Source organism: Manihot esculenta, chromosome 4 (genome assembly GCF_001659605.2).
Source record: "Manihot esculenta cultivar AM560-2 chromosome 4, M.esculenta_v8, whole genome shotgun sequence".
In the NCBI taxonomy this organism is placed as follows: Eukaryota; Viridiplantae; Streptophyta; class Magnoliopsida; order Malpighiales; family Euphorbiaceae; genus Manihot; species Manihot esculenta.
In genome coordinates, this window is record NC_035164.2 from 27195463 (window position 1) to 27216861 (window position 21399).

At 27.3% G+C, this 21399-nt stretch overlaps 2 protein-coding genes across 4 annotated transcripts; one reads left to right on the forward strand and one right to left on the reverse strand.

The window, feature by feature from the left end:
• Window positions 1-809: 809 nt before the first annotated feature.
• On the reverse strand, window positions 810-7396 carry LOC110614090 (transcription factor ABORTED MICROSPORES). Its single transcript, XM_021755565.2, has 9 exons — window positions 6935-7396; window positions 3527-3636; window positions 3268-3453; window positions 3093-3171; window positions 2941-3009; window positions 2169-2834; window positions 1700-1966; window positions 1435-1611; window positions 810-1254 (listed from the first exon to the last, which is right to left on the reverse strand). Exons 1-9 carry the CDS (start codon window positions 7040-7042, stop codon window positions 1036-1038), a joined length of 1881 nt encoding a protein of 626 aa, XP_021611257.1. The 5' UTR covers window positions 7043-7396; the 3' UTR covers window positions 810-1035.
• Window positions 7397-14081: 6685 nt separating this feature from the next.
• LOC110613608 lies at window positions 14082-18620 on the forward strand. 3 transcript variants are annotated; one of them, XM_021754831.2, is made up of 5 exons: window positions 14082-14321; window positions 15036-15179; window positions 16405-16569; window positions 17264-17550; window positions 17629-18620. In XM_021754831.2, the coding sequence occupies exons 2-5, from the start codon at window positions 15056-15058 to the stop codon at window positions 18427-18429; spliced, it is 1377 nt and encodes a 458-aa protein (XP_021610523.1). In that variant the 5' UTR covers window positions 14082-14321; window positions 15036-15055; the 3' UTR covers window positions 18430-18620. The 3 variants fall into 3 exon arrangements, with proteins under 3 accessions (XP_021610523.1, XP_021610525.1, XP_043812090.1); XM_043956155.1 differs by lacking the exon at window positions 14082-14321 and adding an exon at window positions 14329-14508; XM_021754833.2 differs by lacking the exon at window positions 16405-16569 and having other exon boundaries at window positions 14148-14321.
• Window positions 18621-21399: the final 2779 nt, after the last annotated feature.

The following is a 21399-nucleotide window of genomic DNA, read 5'->3' on the forward strand; positions in this document are numbered from 1 at the left end:
CTAAATTAATGATTTTACTCGATCAATGTTGTATAATATTCAGCTCAAATTAAAAAATTTATTTAATTTAAAATTTAATTTTAATTTTTCAATAATTCAATTTCATTTTCTTTTACTTATAATGCTTTGTTTATTCTATTCTATGTTTTTAGAAAAAAAAAATTATTTTTTAATTAATTATTATTAGATGTTAATAAATAAAAAAACTTAACTAAATTTAAAATCAGCGCAAAGTTTAAAAAATTGTCGGGATGAAACTCAAATCAAAAGGAATTAAATTAAATTAAACTAATTCGATTTAATTTATTAAAAGCTTTAATTATCTTCTTAATTCACTTCGATTTAATTTGTTTAATTTCGTAACCGAATCAATCAATGGATGAGCAGTTTTTGGTTACACCAAATCCAAAATGAAGTTAGATTTGATTCATTTGTTATGTTTTTAATTCAATATTCCAAGTGTAAATTCAATCCCAACCCCTAAAGCAAAAATAAATTCCAAATAAATTAATTTTAACAACCTAATTGATTTTATTTTTCCTCAATTTTTATACCGTATTAAATAATTTTTCTATCATATTAATAATTGATTGAACATTCTCAATCTCCTTATTAGGAATCATAACTTCGATTGAAACTGCTTGAGCATTTAATTGAACATTCATTGGAGTTGTTTTCAACAACATTATTAATTTCATTAAATACAATTTTTTTTTAAAAAAAAATCAATTTATTTAAATTTTCCCACAATTAGTTATTCTAAATAGGGATAATTGTATTCTAGAATCAGTTATTGGGATGGCTGGATATACTTTTGCCTTAAAGGATCTATATAACTTGATATTAATTGGGAACAATGGTAGCCAAATCAGAAGGGCTATGGCTACCTTATGGACTCTCAATAGCAACCCAACAATGGACTTGGGGTCCATAATGCCTTTTGGCTGGGCTTGGACAAAGACATTAGAGTTTATGACGAGAAAATAGAACTAAGATTTATCATATATAAAAAGTCAGATTCAGCAGAATCAATGCTCAACTATGAAGGTGGTGGTGATTTGAATTGACATGGCCATTGTGCAGCTGATGGTGGTGGTTGTGGTGGTGGTGGTGTTGGTGGTGGTGATAGTCCATGCCGCTGCCATTTTCTGAAGCTTTTGCCATTTCTGACCATATTCCGGTTGGTGGGTCTCTTGTTAGCTCTAATAAAGAGTCCCTCACGTAATCTGCTTGAACCATTTCGCTGTCCTTCTTCTGCCATGCAAATTCACGTATAAGAACAAATTTTTACCAATTGAGATCGACTCGACTGCTACATTTCTATGTAATTTCAGAACATTTGTCTATAACTTTATTTGTTTCAAAAAAATTATTTTTTAAAAATATTTTTTAATGTTTGAAATACTAAAAAAAAAATTACCCTTTTAATATTACCTCTACTTTGAGAACATTTGAGACAAGGCCTCTGAAGCTGGTTACATTAGCATTGGTAACTTCTAAGCCAAGAGAATCCAAAGCCTCCATCAACCTCACAAAACCTCCAGGCTTGTGCTCACAGAATACCTTTACAAAGAACTCATTTCCATCTATTTGAGCCACTTCAACTTGCACCTAATTTTCATAATTATCTTAATTACCAACCAAAATCCCAAAAAGAAATTAAATGGAAGAACATGAAATTCATACAAATGTAATGTACCTCCATCTGCTGTCCCTTGTCATGAGAAATTTCTGATGCCTTGTGATTTAGTTTGGAGCAGCTAACTTCTGATGCCCCCACATCAAATCCATTCACAAAACCTCCATTTTGATTCAGAATTTCTTGTGGGATGTTGTTGTTGTGGTTACCATTTTTAGCTCTTTCATCATCTGAATGTTCTTCAAGCTCATCTTGTAGTTCTTTGGCTTGCTTCTGCAACTCCTTCACAAATTCAATTGCATCTCCAAGTATGGCTGCCTTATTCAGCTGAATCATCACATATAAAATTAATCAAATATAAATCAACATATTTTTTTTCTTATATACCATCCAGCATTGGAAATCTACTGGCCGAACTAATTCGGATTCATGCTGAACAAACCCATTAAGGGACCTCTCATAGGGAGAGAAACTGTGCCATTCCATCTCAGGTAATATGAAAGAAGGGGAAAAAGAAGATGGACCTTACATTTGAAATTTTGGGAACCAAAGCCCTGAGATCATAGAGCCTCCCATTAAGCCTTTTCCTCCTCCTCCTCTCAGCAAAAAGATTTTTAGCTTGAGGCCCTCTTCCTGGCCTTCTCCTATACTTAGCATCATTCTCATCATCATTCTGATCACTGCAATCCGAGATTGAATCTGATCTCCCATTCTCCTGCTTCACTGAGTCCTTATCATTACCTTGCTGCTCCTTATTTGCAGAGGATTCCGTAAACTTCATGTGCATGTTTTCTGTATTGTTCATCACCATGGATTTCTGCAAAGCATCCATATCTTGCACACCTTCAAAGAACATATCATTTTTATTCTTGTTTTCCTGATCATTGTAATTGAATTGCTGCAGGAATTTCATGTCACATAGATGGATCCTATCAGCTGATATGTCATATGGCAGATTCAAATTCTCTAATGCTGTTGCTGGGGAAACTGGAGCCTGGAATTGATTCATTTGATGATCCTTGTGTTCAGTATCATGACCATCGGCTATAAATGGTCTTGATTGTTGTTCACTTATCATGTTCACATTAGCTGAGAAACCTGTTTCCATGTTGGTTGAGTTTATTATGGCTTCTTGTTCCATTAATATGCTGCATTGAGATGTTATAAAATTTATGACATTTTGATCTTCAGACACCTGTGACAAGATAGACAACTTTCTTCAATTTTCTATTTATCTTAATTTCCTTGAGGAAAGAAAATTCCAGGCTAATTTATTCATGCAACAAGAAGAAAAATCATACTTGCTTAGTAACAAACAGCTCAATTATTCCTCCAGCCACTGGTATCAAAGCTCTAGTTCCAACTGTTCCCTGACAAAGTATAATCATATGAGATCAAACAAATTCATTTTTTCTTAATTATATAAAAAGAATAGAAATAATTAATTACTTACTTCAAGAACACTTGAATCACAGCTATTAGAGAAATTTAGCCATCTGGGTTGGTTTGATAACAAGGTCTGTGCATGAACCCTGCATATAAATTCGTGTCATTAATAAGAATATACATTCTACGTGATGAAAGAAGAAAGAGTAATTAATTGGGCAGACGAATAAATGAAGAATTACCCAGAATCTAAGGGCATTGAAGAAGGCAGTTGGGCCAGAAGTTCACAAGATTTTGTTCTTGGGTGCTGGAAGATGACATCCCTGCAAGCCATGGCTGATGAAGAAGATACAGGAAATTGAAGTTCTTCTGCACCATTTTGCATGTTCTCATTTCCACCACAGCAACAATCAATCCATTCAAGAAACCTTCAGAAGAAAGAAACACATGAGGGAGACAAGAAGAAAGAGAGAAATAATGATATATGTTGTTTCCACTAACCTTTGATCATCACTCAATTTCCAAAGAACGCAATAATCCCAGCCTTTCAAACCCACAAGAGGCCTGAGTCTCTCCATGGAATCTTGAAACACGATCATGATGTAATTTACCTACAATGATTGATTAAAGACACAGCAGAAACTTGGAAGGAATTTCACATGCTAAAATACTCCACTGTTGTTCTCAGTGAAAAAGAACAAACAAACCAAAAATAAACAGACAAAACATACGCACTAAAATCCATCATAAAGCACAAAACTGTTAGCCAAAACATACTAAAGAGATCACATTCACATGCACACTTTATCTACGATACTCTCACAAGTACCTAAACAACAAAAAGAGAGACCCGCAAGAGTCTGATAAGGGTATATATATCTTCTCCCACCACCAAAATCTCCGTGGCTGGCTACCTCTTGTGAGCTAGTGAACAAATTAGGCAAGAAAAAACAAAAGCAACAGTGATTCATACGAACTTCAAATGACAGCAATGGTTAACTGCACTGTAATCTCCCAACAGAAGAAACCAAAGAAATCTCAAAACACCCATCATCTCATCTCATCAGCACACCTCGAAAATAAAAGCAAAGATTTATATCTTGTTTTGGGTTTTCTTTAACAAAGAATTTATTCATAGAAGGTTTATGTTTATATATCACTAAGTGTTTATATCTGGTAGGTGAGCTGCAGTGCTTGCGTGAGGAAGATTATACTTTTCTTTTTCTTTTAATTTTCTCTCATTGAGAAATGCTAATTGTACTTAAAGTGCATGCATGATCTTTGTATTACGAGCTAGAATTTTATCTTAGAACCACTAGATCATGTAATTGAGCAAACCCATCAATGGCTGAGACGTGACATTTAAGAATGATAACGTAAGTGGGTATGTGTAATTAGAATCTTTTGAGTATATTATTTTGGCTGATATGATGGAAGGAGCATATTGCATGAGCTAAGATGGCGTACAAAACCCTAACTACCTCATATAAGGTCTTTTATTCATTTTGGTTAAGTATTCTTTCATGTCTCAACTACTCTTACAACATTGAACCGAAAATGAACACGTACGCATGAGTAAAGTCTTATGTTATTGTAGTATGGGAATCTCATTACAACGAGGAATTAGGGCAAATATTGATTTGGTTGTCTCCCATCTTGATGATAGTATACCTTGTTGGAACAGATTCATTCTTGCTTTTTGTTTTTAACACCTACGTAATATGGATTCTATAACTCATCGTTTTGGATATATAATCAAAATAATTGAAGCATTCCACACTCAAGGCCATACTACATGCTTAATTTGAACACCTACTTAGCCTTTCTGAATATATATATAAGTTATCCATGATTTAATTACGAAGAAAATATGCGATAATTTTTAGTTAATTAATTTGGTTTTATTCAAAATAGAATTCATTATTTTAAAATTATTTACTTTAAATTTAATAATTAAAATTAAATTATTAATTAAATCAATTAATTGAATAAGTTCAAGTAAAATCAAATTACTCTAATACTTAATAAAAAAATTAATTAAAACATATGTGTTGAATATTTATAAGCTAGATTCGATTATATAAATAATTAATTAAATATATTTTTATATATTTTTAATAATATATTTATTTTTTATAAATAGCGTATATTAAATAACTAGAATTAGAGTAATTTACTATATATATTTGAGATAAATTCAAATAATTTAAATTAAATTTTAGTGAAATTTAAAATAAATTTTTATATTAAATATATTAATTAGATTATAATTCGAGTAGGCGATTTTCGCTCTCCTCTTCCGGTAACTACATTTGCTATTATTTTTTTAGAACTTTAGTCCTTATTGTATTTAGGACTAATATTATTGGGCCCTCTCTCTCTATCTGTTAAAGAGAGAAATTTCTCTCCCTCCCCTGTTCTTTGTTCATCTGAGGCGCTAGGCTTGTCACTTGCCGACCAACAGTCTTCCTTCTTGTAAGGGCTTTCTTGTTGAAAATAGATATAAATAATAAATAATTTATTTAAAAAATATTACTGTTATGCAGATATAATTTATTCTAATTAATTAAAATAATTTTATAATTTATTTTAATTAATTAAAAATTAATAAATATTAATAAATATTTTTTAATTAATAAAATAAAAATATTTTAATATTTTAATATAATTTTAAAATTAAAGAATATTTTAATTAGTTAGAATAGATTACAGCAATACAATATCAATTTTTTTTTTTGAAATGGACAATATCAAAACTTTTAATAGGTGAACAAAATTGAGCACACAGACAAAAAGGTGGTCTCGTGTATGGCGTACGTGTGGAAATTAACTAAATGAAAATGTTTGGCAGGATCTAGCTAGTTTTCGCTAAATGTTATATTAATTCCTAATTAAGTTGGGCCTTTATACATATACAGCCCATTTTGATTCTATCTGCAATTACTTAGAAGGGAATTCTATCAAAATGCTTGGTGGAAAATTGCCTGCTTCTCTTCTTTTCGGCATAACTAAACCATAATCATGATTTGATTGATTTCAAAATACTACATAATAAATAATTACACAAATAAAATAACAAATATAAAATCTCTGTATATAATAAATAGAAATATTAACTGATTTAAACCTTAATTTATATTTTAATTATCGAAATCTCAACTTTAATTATTTCTAATTTTAAAAAAGTTATTTTTTCTAAATAAATAAAAATTATAAATTTTTATAAAATAAACAAATAAATTGTTGTCTTATATTTATTGGTAGAAATATATATATTAATTATTAAACTATAACTTATAATTACATATAACATATATAAACAATATTTTATAATCGCACTTAAATTTAATTTAAAAATTCAGTTTATTTTTTATTTATTTTAATTTAATTTGATTTTTAATTTTAAAAATTTTAATTATTTCAGTTCAATTCGATTTTGATCAGAAAAAATAAAAAAAATAAACCGAATCGATTAATGATAATAATATGTTATTTTCAATAATATGGAGGTATTAGATCATATTAAAATTAAAATATTTTAATTAAATTTTAAAATATTAAAAATAAAGTATAAAGAATAATAAAAAAATTATTAAAAATTAAAATCGATCAAATCAAATTGAATTGAACCAAATCAAATTGATTCAGTTTGATTTAATTTCTGATCAAAATTAATTCAATTCAATATTCATAAATATTAAAATTTTAATTTTTAATTTATTCAATTTAATTTTTATAAACACTAAAATTTTAATCCTTGTCACTCCCCGTAAAAGCATTAAAATAATCAGGATTCCAAACTATGGATCAAATCTCGTGTGCAGAAAGCTCATTTCTAAGTGGTCAATCGATAGTAAAATCTTAGCCATTTTGCATTCCGAATACAACCTAGACTAGATGATATGGTACCTTGTTTGAGTATCTCCACTCCGGTGAGCGGAGAAGGAGCACTATTTGAGACAGTGGCGAAGCTAAGAGCTTCCCTTTGGTAGGGCACCGGCTGCACCGCTGCGACATTACCGACTGCGCCGCTGCGACACCTTCATTCCTCTTTAAAGCATTTTTCGGTCACCGGTATGATACGTACCTTTTGCCGTTCCTTTCCTCCGTCCCTGACTTGAGGTAAGTAGCCTGAATAGTGGTCAAAGGCGGTGAGCTCACGGCAGTCATAATGTGATAACCCTCTGCATGCCTCTAACAGGAACCTAACTTGCAAGGAAACTCAATGGTGATGCATTTAATGCACCTCTTGCACAAATCAACACTAGCCTGAGACCTGTCTACAACTCTAGATAACCACATATCATAATTCTCTGCTTTCAAAATGTAATAATAATACATGTCCTATTTAATCCGATATGTCATAAAGTCAATGATCAGTCAGATAAATAAGAAGATAAATATGTTCAGCAAACATTTTGCATGTAGGTAGACAGCCTTGTAATCAATCCGGACCTCCATTTAGGACACATGGCTGCATCTTGTTGCTTTTGGAATCCACAATTATCCATTATAATAAATGTTAAGAATGAAGATTTTATTAAAATAATTAGCTAAAAGTCCTCATTGTTAAAGTGAATTTCAATTGTAGAAAATTCTTTTAAGGAAAAATCTTAAATAATAGATCATCAGTTGAATAAGTATTTTCATAATAGAAAATTATGTTTTAAGGACCAAAATCGATTTATTACCGTAGGTCAATAATAAATTTTTAATAATTTTAATATTTTTACTATGACAATTGAATTCATGTCTTTTTAAAAAGTTTTAAATTAATTTAATAATAGTATAATTCATGTACTTACTCAAATTAATCATAATATTTAAGATTTGATTGAGATTTTTTTTTAATTTTCTGATTATATTTTCAAATTAATTATTTTTAAATTTTAATGAAATTTATATTTTTATTAAAAAAATAAAAATTATTATTTTTCAAAAAATTGTCACATAATAACATATCAGGCTAGTTAAAAAAAAATATAAAATCATCTAAATTTTATACCTCTTATTTAGAATAAAAATTTTTTATACAAATTTAATTCAATTCTATAAAATTTTTTTATATAGAATAAAAAAGCTTTATTTTTTTAATATATAAAATTTTTGTTTTATAAATAACTTATAAAATTTTTTTATTTAGAATAAAAGAATTATTTTTTTTTACTTTTTATTTTTTAAAAATAACGCAAATAATTTTGCTTCAAGTATTTGGTCAGCACTATAGTGTGCGTAGGGTGGCGTTTTCTTCAGCCTTAGACTCTGCTCTGGTCCATAATATTTATTTTTTTTAAATAGAAAACTAAAAATTAGAAATGCAGAATTTGAGTGGTTAAACCTATGAATGTCTGGTCCATAATATTATTCTACTAAATATAATTATTTTAGCATTCGACAATTGTTTCGAAATAAATTAATTAAATTTTAAAAAAATTAACTTTCTATAATTCACTGCCTATTAGTGTTTGACTAAATAAAATATTAAATATTACCTTGTTGAATGTAATACTATTAAAACGGGTTTGAGCTTGCAAATGGTTTAAGATTACTTTTATTTTTTTTATATTTAAATAAAAAATTAAGATCTGTTTTTTAAAATAAACTTTTTTTACTCAATTTATTTTGTGAGTAAGCGGATCCAACCGAATGAATACGTGAATTACATATTTTAAAACTATTGAAACGATATTATTTTATTTATTAATTTTATTTTTTATAAACTAAGTTTAAATAAAGAAAATGTATTATTTTTAAATAAAATTTAAATATTGTTGATTTAAACGTAAATGGTATTATTGATATTTTTTATTAAAAAGGAGTGTGTATAAAAATCAAGTCCACCAAATTGATTAATTAATTTATTAACCGATTATAATAGTTTTTTTTTTTTAAATATAGAGAAATATCATTGATTCAAAACGATAAAAAAATTATATGAATAGGAGGGATATAAATTCAAATTTTTTGACTTGATTTAGAATGAGCCGATATTATTAGAATATGAACGATATTATTCATATACCTATGAATTAAATTATATCTTATTTTTTTATAATTAAATAGAAATAATTTATAATTTTAAATTAAAAGATAAAAAGTGATAAATTATGACCAACCTTGGGTTAAAAGAACTGGGTTAAAAGAACTTTTGAAGAAAGAATTTAAGGCTTTGTTATTCCAAGAAAATGTATGCAAATGTCAGTGATTTGTCAAAGTTGGATGTCGCAATGGATGAATATTACTGGACGCGTAGTGTCAAAGAACTTTTTGCTTTTTGCTTGTTTTTTGTGCAAATTCGTCAAACTTCCCATTAAAACGGAACCATAAACTTCTATAGCATAAATGTGGATTAATTCTCTTATTACTTTTATAACTTTTATTTATTTTTTAATTATTTTAAAACAAATTTATTAGATAAAAAATCTAAATATTTAGATTTATATTTAAAATTTTAAAATTTGATAATAAAATCAATTTTTTCAATTTGTCAAAAGTATAAAAAAGTTAAATGTAAATTAAAATATTGTTTTTTAAAAAAAAAATTATTAATAAAACATATAGTTTTTAATTTAAATTTTATATTAAAATAAATATATTTGTTTTTATTATATATAATATTAAATATATTATATGAAATGAGTATTTATTACAAATGAGTTCTTATTAACTAAATATCAATATATAAATATTACATACAAAAATATTTCAATAAATATTTATACTAAATATCATTTCAAATTACGTTTATATTATTCATATAAGAAAAATTATATTTCATAATAAAAATATAAAATAAAATGAAATATTATATATTTTAATTTATAAAATATATTTTTTAATATTTTAAATTCTCATTTATAATATGTATATATAAATGAGAATGAGAGATAAAAAAAATAGATTAAAAAAATATATTGTTGAAATAAAAATTTTTATTTTAAAAATTAGTTTAATAATTAAATAAAATTTAGAAATTATAATTTATAATTAACTTTTTAAAATTCAATTTAATCATCTACATTGCAGTAAAAAAGTTTAATTTTATTATTAAAAAAATATAAATATAAATTAATACTATGTATTTTAATAATTAGTTTGGCCAGCACTAGTTCTCGAGCTTGAAACTCTGGAATATTAATTATTTTAGTAATTATTAATTATTTAAATAATTAATAATTATTTTAATAGTAATGAGTTAAAAATTTAAAAAAAATATTTAAAATTTCATTTATTTATAAAAAAATAATTTATATTTAAAAGTTATTTTTTAAAAATATTTTATATAGAAAATATTTTCCATAAAAAATATTTTTCAACAATATAACTTATTTTTTATTATTTAATTTTAACTTAAAAAATAAAATATATTAATATATATATATAATAGATGTTATATATGAAGAGTGGAAAATAATACTTTTTTAAAGAAAAAGTTATTTTTTAATTAAGAAAATATTTTATTTTTTAATTATTTAAATATTAAAAATTTAAAAAATAAAAATATTTTTCATGAAACAATTTAAACCTGTAAATATTAATATTTGACTAAATCACAAACACATCTTGCCCAATAGGGCTTCAGGCTCCTCCTTTGATCGTAAAAAAATAATTTGAATATAAATTCAATTAAATTTTTATATTTTTATTTAAAAATTAAATAAATCTAATTTTAAATTTTAAATTAATTAATTTCATATTTAAAAAATAAATAAGTTATTATCTAATATAATATTATTTTTTATAATAAAAATATTCATCAAAACCCTCCCCCATCAAAAAGGAATCATATATTTAACACCTTACCTACAAATGTGGGTTTTCATTTATTTCCTTTTGAATGTAATTATTATATTTTCTTTTTAATAAATGGCTCCTATTGAGATTATAATTTGAGAGATCGCAGCTTTAAAAATAAATCTAGTAATAGTAAATTAAAATTTGTTGGTAATTATTATAAATTTAATGCTATTTGTAAGAATAATTTTAATAATTATTAAATATAATATTTATATATTCATATTTATTATATACACTTTAATCAATTTCATATTTTCATTATCAGACAAAAATAATTAAAAATACTTTTTTTAAATGAGTTAACAATATATATAATTAAAAAGTAATAAATGTTATTTTTTAACATATTATTTATTCATATTATTCTATTAAAAAATTAAATAACTCGTTATTTTATTTTAAATGAAAATTAAAAATTGAAAAAATAGAATCTGAAACCTCTTAAATTTAGAGACTTATCACCAGACTAAATCTATGAGTCCAAATACTTAATTACTATTTTTTTTAAAGTAAATTTATTGGTTATATTAATAAAATTTCATCAAATAAAAAGAATATTATTTCAAACATGTAAACGATCATGCCTAATAAATTTTCTAACCAAAATATGAACAGTTAGAGTGGTATGATAATAAACCAATCTAACAGAAATATCAGTTCTAGAGTCTAACAAAAATTTATAATTATTCAAAATTAAATACAGTTCATAAATATCTAAATATGGAAACTGAAGCGCAAATACCTAATTACTCAGTTGCATTGTATTAATATATATGAAATAGAATACATTATTAATAAAAAAATAGTGAGTTTTAAAATATTAAAATATGCTGATATTTTAAAATTTTATTAATTAATTTTTTTATTAATTTTATTATTAAATATTTTATTATTTAATTTTTATAATTTTAAAAAATTATTAGTTAATTTTTTAAATTTCTAAAAAAATTTACTAATCAGTTCCTTCGTATTAGAATGATCAATATTCGATTCAAATTAAAAAAAATCAATCAAATCGAATTAATTTTAAAATTCGATTCGATTTTTTATTTTAATTTTAAAAATTTTAATGATTTTAATTATAAAAAATTTAAAAAATGAATTGAATTGATTAGTAAAATAGTATATTATTTTTTATAATATAAAGAGATTAGATCATAACTAAAATTAAAATATTTCAATTAAATTTTAAAATATTAAAATAATATATAAAAATAAAAAATTTATTAAAAAGTTCGATCGATTAAATCAAATTAAATTAGACTAATTTAATTTAATTTAATTTTTATATAAAATTGATTCAACTCAATTTTTATAAATATTAAAATAAATATTTTTATTTATTTAATTTGATTTGATCTGAATCAAATCGATCCAATGATTATTTCTATTCTATATTAAGAATATTTTATTTTATATTTTTAATAATTAAAATTAAGAAAAAATTAATAAATAATTTTTTTAAAATATTTTATTTTAAAAAAATTTTAAAAGTTAAGAATATTTTAATATATTTTTTAAATTAAATAGTTAATTAGTGATTTTTTTTATTTAATAATTTTTTTAAAATAAATCCTGATGTTTAAGTTAAAAAAAATGAATGAGAATCTTAAAGAATACAGGGAAAAATATAAAAGTGAAGTCATGTGATTTGAAGATTTGAATGTGATGATAGAATGTAATTATTAATATTATAATTATGGAGTAATTTAAGAATGAAGCCACGCCCATTTGCCCAACCAATTTCAATGGTCAATCGCTCGACAATGAAATTTAATAAAGGGCGCATCTAGAAGCCGTGTTTCAACGTCTGCTTAAGTTCGTAAGTCCATACGTAAACTCCGTTTGCACCAGAAACTTCTAACGCCGTTAGCTACTCCGCCAGTTAAGGAAATATTCCAGCAAATTATAACCACAAATTAATGCTATTACGGTTATCTCACAAATCACACCAACTATTACTTTTATTTTTGTATGATATAATTTAAATATTTGAGTTAATTGCATTTTAACTTTCATTTATTTTAAAAAAATATACTGAATTTTTTTAATTATAAAAATATTTTTTTAATACTCTAATAACTTGAAAATATGAAAAATATTTCTCATTAACCAAAAAAAAAAAAAAAAAAAAACTCCCCCATTCTTTATGATTCTTCTTACTTCTACTCAACCTACGACTTTTACATTCAGTAATCATTCATTTAATTTATTATTAAATTTTGACTTTATTATATGAAAAATATTTTTTAATTAAAGAATTTATTTTTTATTATTTAATTTCAATTTAAAAATAAAATTTATTAATAAATTTATATATAAAAATTTTAATAACAATATCAAAGTATATAAAATAATTTATTCTTTTCACCATTTCAATATGGAAATAAATTTTTTTACATTAAAATTAAAATTAAATTAAAAATTTTTATTCTCTTAAAAAAATAATAACAATGGAGAATTTATTTGGTGTTAGAAAAATAAAAAAGTATTCAGATTTCTTCATACGAAGCAAATTCATTTTTTTAATAGGCGTACAAATTAAATCTACGATGAAATAGAATAAAAAAATATGAAAATGAAATATATTATTTCTAAAGTTAATTTTTTTATTAATTATATGATGACCATATCATGAGTTTATTCCATAAATCACTTAAAATATTAATGAATGATTACGTTAAATTAAAAACAATAGCACAAGCAAAAACAACCCACATCCAGCAAGGAAGGACAAAAAAGGAAAGAAAAGAGTAGATCCCACGTGTGATTCTGCACCAGGCAGGTGGCATTATTCTGTTACAGACAAGAAATTTTACGTGTACACACACTTAACCAATAATTTTTGTTTTTTCAAAAGCCTTCGTTTCGATAGAGAAAATAACTAAAATTTATATTTAAAAAATATTATTTTATAAAAAATATTAATTTTATTTTAAAAAATAAAATATATTAATAAATTTCTATATATATATATATATATATTTTAATAAAATATTTAAAAAAGCAGAAAATAATTTTTTCTTTAATTGTTTTTAAAAATAATTTAATTTTTTATTTGATTAATTTTTTAAATACTTTAAATATTAAAAAATATAAATTTATTTTCTGAAAAATTATCGATAAAGTAAACAGAATCTAATTAAAATTATTATAAATATCATATTTAAATTTAAATTAGTAGATCGAGAAATTACGTGTAAAAAATTTCCAGCGCAGACCATAAATGCGGGCGGGGCAGAGCAGGCCACTGTGAGGTGGCGGAGGTTCGTTTAGTCTTTTTCTGCCATATTATGTTCATTAGTCAAACTCGAAGACAAACCGGCCAAAGCTCCAATTATCCGGTTTTTGAAATAAGGCGACGTTCTAGAACTGAAGATTTTTTGAAGTGAGAAACAGAAAAGAGGAGAGAGAGAGAGAGAGAGAGAGATTAGTCAAATAATGCCTACAAGCAGAATCCACCATCTTTGAAGCAGAGGAGTTCCCTCTGTTTTTCTGGGTATTGCTTAATTTATTGCCTTTTGCTTTCTTTTCTTCCTTTCTACTTTGCTGTTTTTCTTGTTAGATCTATTGGTTTCTTGGGATATTCTCTGTTTTTCTGTGAAAATTTGTGTTTCTTTTCTTATTTGGAAGGTGGTCCCTTAGCATTGTACCAGTTCTTGGTTTCTTTTTCTGTCTGGAAAACGGTAAGTGAGCTTGGAAAGGGAAAGGGGGAGATTGTTTTCTTGAATCACTTTTCCCTGCCTTTTTTTTTTCTTTTTTTAAACAATAAATTGCTTTGAAAACCCTTTTTTTTTTCTATGATAATAAGGTTTTTAAAACAAAACAATAATAATAAAAAACTAGGTCAACTCAATTGATAATATTTAGCTCCATTAGGCCAAATTATTTAGCTAGAAGTGGAGTTTTGGGTGTTTCTTTGGTGGTGTTTTTCATATAATTCTTCAGTTTTAATTGTACTGTACAGTTTATATTATTGGGAATTATCTGATGGAATCATTTTGGGAATTATATAATAATTCAAGTAATTTTCTGAGATTTAGTTAAATTTACCATAGTATTAAAACAGGTACAGAAGCAAAATTTTGTTACTTTTTTATTGTTTTGTTAATTGGTGCAGTTACCTATGTATTTTTAATTATATTTTTATAAATTGGGCGATTGATTTTGAAGGAAATTTGATTGTTTTTGCTAATATGTTTTTGGTTTACAGTGCTATAGGTCGATAAAAAGATGGCTGATAATGGAAGAGTACATCCAGAGTGTGTTAATGCTTCCAATCCCTATCATGAATGTGGGGTAGCTTGCCTTGAAAAAATCTCACAAGGCCAGGGAAAGAAAGAGAAGAAAAAATCAGGTAATTCATATTGATAAGATGGTATTTTGATTTGTTATTTCACCATCTTAGTCTCCTTCCTATGAGAAATCCTCATTCATTCATGGTATCCTTTTCTTCAGATTAAAAATTGAGAAAAAGTATTATCTGAATCTTAATCTGCTATGAAGCTATGTATATGTGGCCTTATTTTTGTGAGAAGCCTTTGATCTTTTCACTGAAGAAAATATCTGAAATTCTTATTCTCTCAGAATCTACAACCTGATGAAGTCCTGAAAAGAACTGTCCCTTGAAAATATTAGAGAATTCTTTTTAAAGGTTCAAGAATGTTTATCAGAAAACTTATCTGTTGTTTTCTTACATCATAAGTAAATTCAGCGGACAATTGTTATAGAATTAGGCTTTGGTTGGCCCCATGCGACATTTGCAGAACCAAATATAACCTTATTGAGTAAATATATGGCTCTCTCTTCAATTTCTAAGATGCCATAGATTAGGTAAGACAGATGAGAAGCCATGTTTCGATTGTTATTTATTAGCAGTTTTACCTAAACGGTTTTGTAATTTCTTACCAGACAGCATGCACAAACCTCTTGGTCAATTTTTGTTATCTTAGAATATGAATTCTGAATGTAAAAGAAATGGGATTCATTGCATACCATATTTTGTCTGTTTTATACCTTATTTTAGTTGAGTATTTGTGCAAAGAGTCGTCTAAACGAGTAACGTAAGTAAATGCAATTGCTTTTCCTGTCTTTAACAAAAAAAAAAGAATATATTAAACCTTCAGCTTGCCATTCAGGACACTGTTGTGCTCCATAGGGTTTTTTTCACCCCCTCCAAATATGCCCACTTTAAGGCTAGCCTAAATTGCCTTTTCCTTTTAATAAGGCCTTTATGAGAAAACAATAGTCTTTAGACTTAATAAGCAAAGTCCAATTGATTATGCTAACTAATGTGACATGATGGCAAAATTCAGTTATTAATTTTTTTTTTTCTCTTCAATGCTAATCAGGTACTTAGCAATAATGATTTAACAAAAAGGGGAAAAAAGGACCGGTGGATTCCATAACCTTATTTTAATGGTTATCTCATTGTCTTATTTTAATGGTTATTTAAGGAAGTACCATTAAGCAAATACTGGGACTGTGGCGTGGGGTTATGTAAATTTTGCTGGAGTATAGTGTGTTCATTTTATCTGCCTAAACTTTTTCTAAACACGGGTGTATTTTTCTGTCATTTTTAGATTATCGCAATGGAATAAAACAGGGTGGCTCTATCAAAAAGATGGACGGTGAAAGAAGAGTTGACCCAACTTGCCCTAAAGCCTCTAATCCTTTCCATCAATGTGACAAATATTGCTCTTATAGAACTGCTGATGCCAGTCCTCGGGGGTTTAGCAAAGAATCAGGTTTTTCCCCCTATTCAAAATCTAAGCTCATTTGATATCCTAGAAAGGCTTTAGAGACACAACACTATCCATTTGGGTTGATGGGTGTGGTAATGTGCACTTACAAGTGGAAAAATAACCACCAGTTTAGGACTTACGCCAAACCATGTTATAATGGAATTGACAATTTTACAATAAACATAAGCAAACAGGAGATGGAAGGAGCGTAAAAGAAGTCTTCACTATCTAAATGATTCAGTTCCTTGTTGCAATTCGATAAACTTTATAGAGTAGTATGAATAGATTTCCTACATGTAATTGTAGCTAAAGGCATGTTATTTATTTGATTTGCTTTCTTGGCGTCAATCATTGAACGAAGGTGATATTAGGACATTTAATTTTTGACAATCTCTGAAGTTTGAACAGACAAAAGCATCTGGAAGTGCTTGCACTTTGTGATGTTATTTGATATATGTTCAGTAATTTATTCTCTATGCCAGATTGCCAGAGAAATGCCAGTGAATTAGTCATTTTTCTGAAGGAAAAAGTAATTCTGAAAAAACAATTTGATTGAACAGTTATCTACATAAATGGGGACAGAAATTAGTGAATGCCTCCATGGCCCATAACATGGAAAATTCTCCACCCCCAAGTTAGATATTTCTTCAACAGAAATTTTATCTCTTGTTCGTCATTATCTTTATTGCTATTGCAGGCTCTTTCATTCTCGAAGCTTCTCGAAGCTTTGGCAGAAAAAAGAAGGGATCTGAATCCCAGCCAAAGTCCCCTCAAAACAATATTTCTGCTGTTAAAGCAGTGCACCCTGCTGACACTCAGCCCCCTCGATCACCTTTGCCCACTAATAAAGGGGTGGAATCAGTGAACAGTCATTCTTCATCATCATCCCTTCAACATTCTGAAGAAGCTTACTCTCAAGGTCATTCTTTTGACAAGGGACAAGCTCGATCCACTGAATCTGTGCCTACATCTGGAAATCTGACGGTGATTCTCTCTTCCTCCCCTCCCTCTTTTCCATTGGTATCCATTTAATGACTCAGTACTTTCTCTTCCTCTTAACAGCCTAATGGTACCAAAAGCCTTTCACTTGGTAACCTTACCTGTTTTGCCATTGCACCGCCAAGCAATCCAGAGGACAATGAAAAGCTTCATGTTTCACCTGAGGAAGCTTCATCTCCTATTGCTAAGAATATGGAAATCACTAATGGTCCCACTGCTGAGTCTCTGAACTTCACTTTTTCAGGCATTTCCCGAGCTTCAGAAGAGAGCGATGATGAAATTGAGTCTGTTATTTCTGATTCCTGCGTCTCAATAGGAAAATATCATGTGAGATCAAGTGCTGCCTCTACCTTACAGTTAATCATTGACAAGTATGGAGATATAGCAGCAAACTGTCGGTTAGAATCAGCGTCATTGCGTGCATATTATCTCGAATGCCTTTGCACTGTGGTTCAAGAGTTGCAATCCACATCTCTTAGTCAGCTAACAAAATCCAAAGTGAAGGAATTTTTGGCTGTTCTCAAGGATGTAGAGTCTGCACAAATTGATGTTAGCTGGCTGAGGAGTATACTGAATGGACTCACAGAAGCCATGGAGCTCAATAATCAGCAACAAGCAGCCGAAGAAGCGAAAACCAACTGTGATAATGCTATAGAATCAACAAGGAAAGATCTAGAAACCATGGTGGAGGACTTAGCTAAAAAAGAAAAAGCAGTTGCAGACACCAAGGCACAAATTGAGGAAACAAAGGCTCGCTTGAGTAAGCTTGAACTTGAATCTTCTCAATTGAGTGATACTATTTTATCTGTCCGGTCGAAGGTCGAAAAATTTCCAACCAAACCATTGGCAGATAAGATCTTGTAACTTGGTAAGGAGGTAAAAAAAATCAAATAATTTCATGTCTTAAATGTATCTTGCTATGTTCTTTATTCTATGTTGCATTTTAAGTAAGTGTATGATGCATATAACTTTATGGGTATGGTATTTGTAGTTCTTGAGATAAGATTGTGATATGGTCCAAAACCTAAGTAGTTGGTTTGAGGCCTTTTAGATCATTTGCTACACATGGATTGCTAGCATTTTCATGCTTTTATTCCTTCGTCATAAGTAATTTTCATGCAGAAATATTAATGGAGATTTTACCATTAGGTTAAGGCATTGGCTGGAATTCTCATGTCTAGTAATTGAAATCTTAAAGCTTAACTTTATCAAAGTGTGGTACTTGTAATCATGGCTATGGTGGAGTTTTCTTGGCATCTTCGTTTATTTAGTACGATAAACAGAAATTTTCAGGTTGCTTGTTGATTGGTTTGGACCGGTCAAGAAAGATTATATAGGAAATTAATTAACGACTGATTTGGCAGGCCCAAAAAAAAAAAGGAAAAGAAAAAACTAACGATGGATTTGTTCGATTCTGTATGTATTTCTTGGCTACTGCAGAAAAACAGTAAGTCAAGAAAAGTCTCCAGGTACGACCGTCGTTGCCGTTGAAAGAAAGTGCGTGGCTGCCTTTGGCTCTCAACCGTTGAAAAATTTTCCGTCTGTTTTTTTTTTATTTTTTTTGTCTAATTTGTCGTCTAAGTTTTTCTATACGAATTAAAGAAATCAATAAATATATTCAATTTTAATAAAAATAGTGATAAAAAGATTATATTATTTTTTGATAAAATATCTATACAATTAACATAAATTATTTATTGTATAATTTTAAATACCGTTTATTTTAGAAAAGATATGTCACGTTTTTTTAAAAAAAGTTTTTTTAAAGATGGCTTTCTTTTAAAATGTTTTTTTTTTTTTAAAAAAATAGAACTTTATTGCTATTGTTAAACTTCTTATTTATAAATTTATTAATATTATTGTTAGACAATAGAAAATAAATGGTTTTCTAGAAATAGATTATATTCAATAAAATAAACAGATAACTACCATATCATTAAGCTAAAACTCATAAATCACAGGAAAGATTGATGGGAGGTCCTCTTGTAAATGTGCTCAACTCCCAATTGTGAAGCTAAAGAGATCTCTATCTCACATTTAATACCCTGTAGTTTCAGCCATGTGTTGAATCACTTGCCTAAGATGATTCCTCACCATCATATCTAGTCTGAGGATTCTCATGCATTATCTCTTAGTGGCAATTTTTATTTAAATTCGATAAAATACTCAAAATATAAATATATGAATTTTTTTATGTGAAAATTATATAAAATTTATAAATTATATCTTAAATTTATGATTAATTAGATCTAGATATAAATTTGATAAAGACATGAATTAGTTGAACGAATTCTATGTTTATCAAGTACGATACTCTATAAATCGATACTGAACTTTACTGTTCAAAGATACAGATATTTGTAAGAAAGCAACGTAACAATTTGGTGGAATGAAAGAATGAGAATTTTAGAATTTTAAATACCATACCCCTTTAAATTACCTTTCTTGCAAATAATAAGTGACTTACTTTTTTTTTTTCTAAAAAAAAAACAAAACTGTTATCTTACCTCAGAAACTCATCTAATAGATATTGTGAAAAAAATTATACAAGTTAAGCTCAGTAGGAAAAGTATCATTTATTGCTCTCCTGAGGAAATGACACTGCTCAGAAAAAGATATTAACAATTGATAATGGTGGAACTTATATGAGCAGTGGGGAACTATACAGGAGCCAAGGAGGTCATATGCTCCCTAAAAATTTTTAAGTTACTTAAGGATATTTAAGTAATTTTTCATTAATTTTAGTTATTTAAGAATATTTAAGTAATGTTTTATTAAATTTTAAATAAATAAGAAAAAAATTACTATTAAATCTTAATTTTTATAAATTTATTAGTTCGTTCGTATTTAAATCCATTAGTTGATTCATATTTAAATTTTTATAAATTTTAACTATATATTTTTTTTGTCTTTGCGTCTCAATGTGCTTATCCGATAGTTTTAGTATTATATGTACTAACTCAACTTTCATGTCGGCCTATCTTAGGTGGAACACACTCACTAACCGACTCACGAACCCAATTACAGAACACTGCAACCCTTTTCTTAGGGCATTAGATTTTCTAATGTGATCTCATCACACCTCCTCACATTATTTATCGATTGCAACCTTGCTCTGATACCAAATGTTACGGGCTTAAATTTTAAACATTCATTTGAGTCCGTGTGATATTTGATTTAAACACTTTCAAGTTAAGTCAACCTAAAAAATCACCCGATAACTTGAATCATAAGCAATCATGCTAGTTGGAATTGTGTAATAGGTTGTATATATTCATAAGCCTCATAAGAGTCACAAGAAAAAGAATTGGTTATGAGAATTAATGAATGAGCTACTTTTTATATTAAAATGGTAAAATAGTAATTATAAAGCACATCGATACCGTCGTTACAATAATCCCCACATCGCAAGTAGACATGAGAAGGTATACAAGGAGTGGGACACAGCACAAAAACTCTATAGGTCTACGGTAGCCTACTAGACTGAGCCTTCACTGGTGGCCAACGAGTCACTCCCCTTAAAGAGTTTTAAGAACAAAATGGCTTGTGGCAGGAGGAGACATCAATATGTCTCATATGACACACCCCTAAAATAAAATACATGAAAAAGAATTATAACGAATTGTCTCGAATCTTAACTTCTTACTAATTTATACTAATTTCCCTTAAAATTATTTCTCAGAAATCTCAATTGTTGAAAAATTACAATTTTGACTTTTGAAAACTCTAGGCCCTTGATAAATGTTGCGGGTCCAGATTTTAGACACTTATTTGAGCCATGCGACACTTGATTTGAACACTTTCAAGCCAAGTCAACCTAAAGAATCACCCGAT

Bases quoted from the DNA above. Each gene is read 5' to 3' on its own strand.
- LOC110614090 (XM_021755565.2), bottom strand. From the start codon at position 7,042: ATGTCGCAGCGGTGCAGCCGGTGCCCTACCAAAGGGAAGCTCTTAGCT. The intron at 3,637-6,934 runs GTACCATATCAT...CAATCATTGTAG, and splicing joins AGTGGAGATACTCAAACAAG to GTAAATTACATCATGATCGT. The intron at 3,454-3,526 runs GTTAGTGGAAAC...TTTCTTCTGAAG, and splicing joins AAATTGAGTGATGATCAAAG to GTTTCTTGAATGGATTGATT.
- LOC110613608 (XM_021754831.2), top strand. From the start codon at position 15,056: ATGGCTGATAATGGAAGAGTACATCCAGAGTGTGTTAATGCTTCCAAT. The intron at 16,570-17,263 runs GTTTTTCCCCCT...TTGCTATTGCAG, and splicing joins GGGGTTTAGCAAAGAATCAG to GCTCTTTCATTCTCGAAGCT. The intron at 17,551-17,628 runs GTGATTCTCTCT...TCCTCTTAACAG, and splicing joins CTACATCTGGAAATCTGACG to CCTAATGGTACCAAAAGCCT.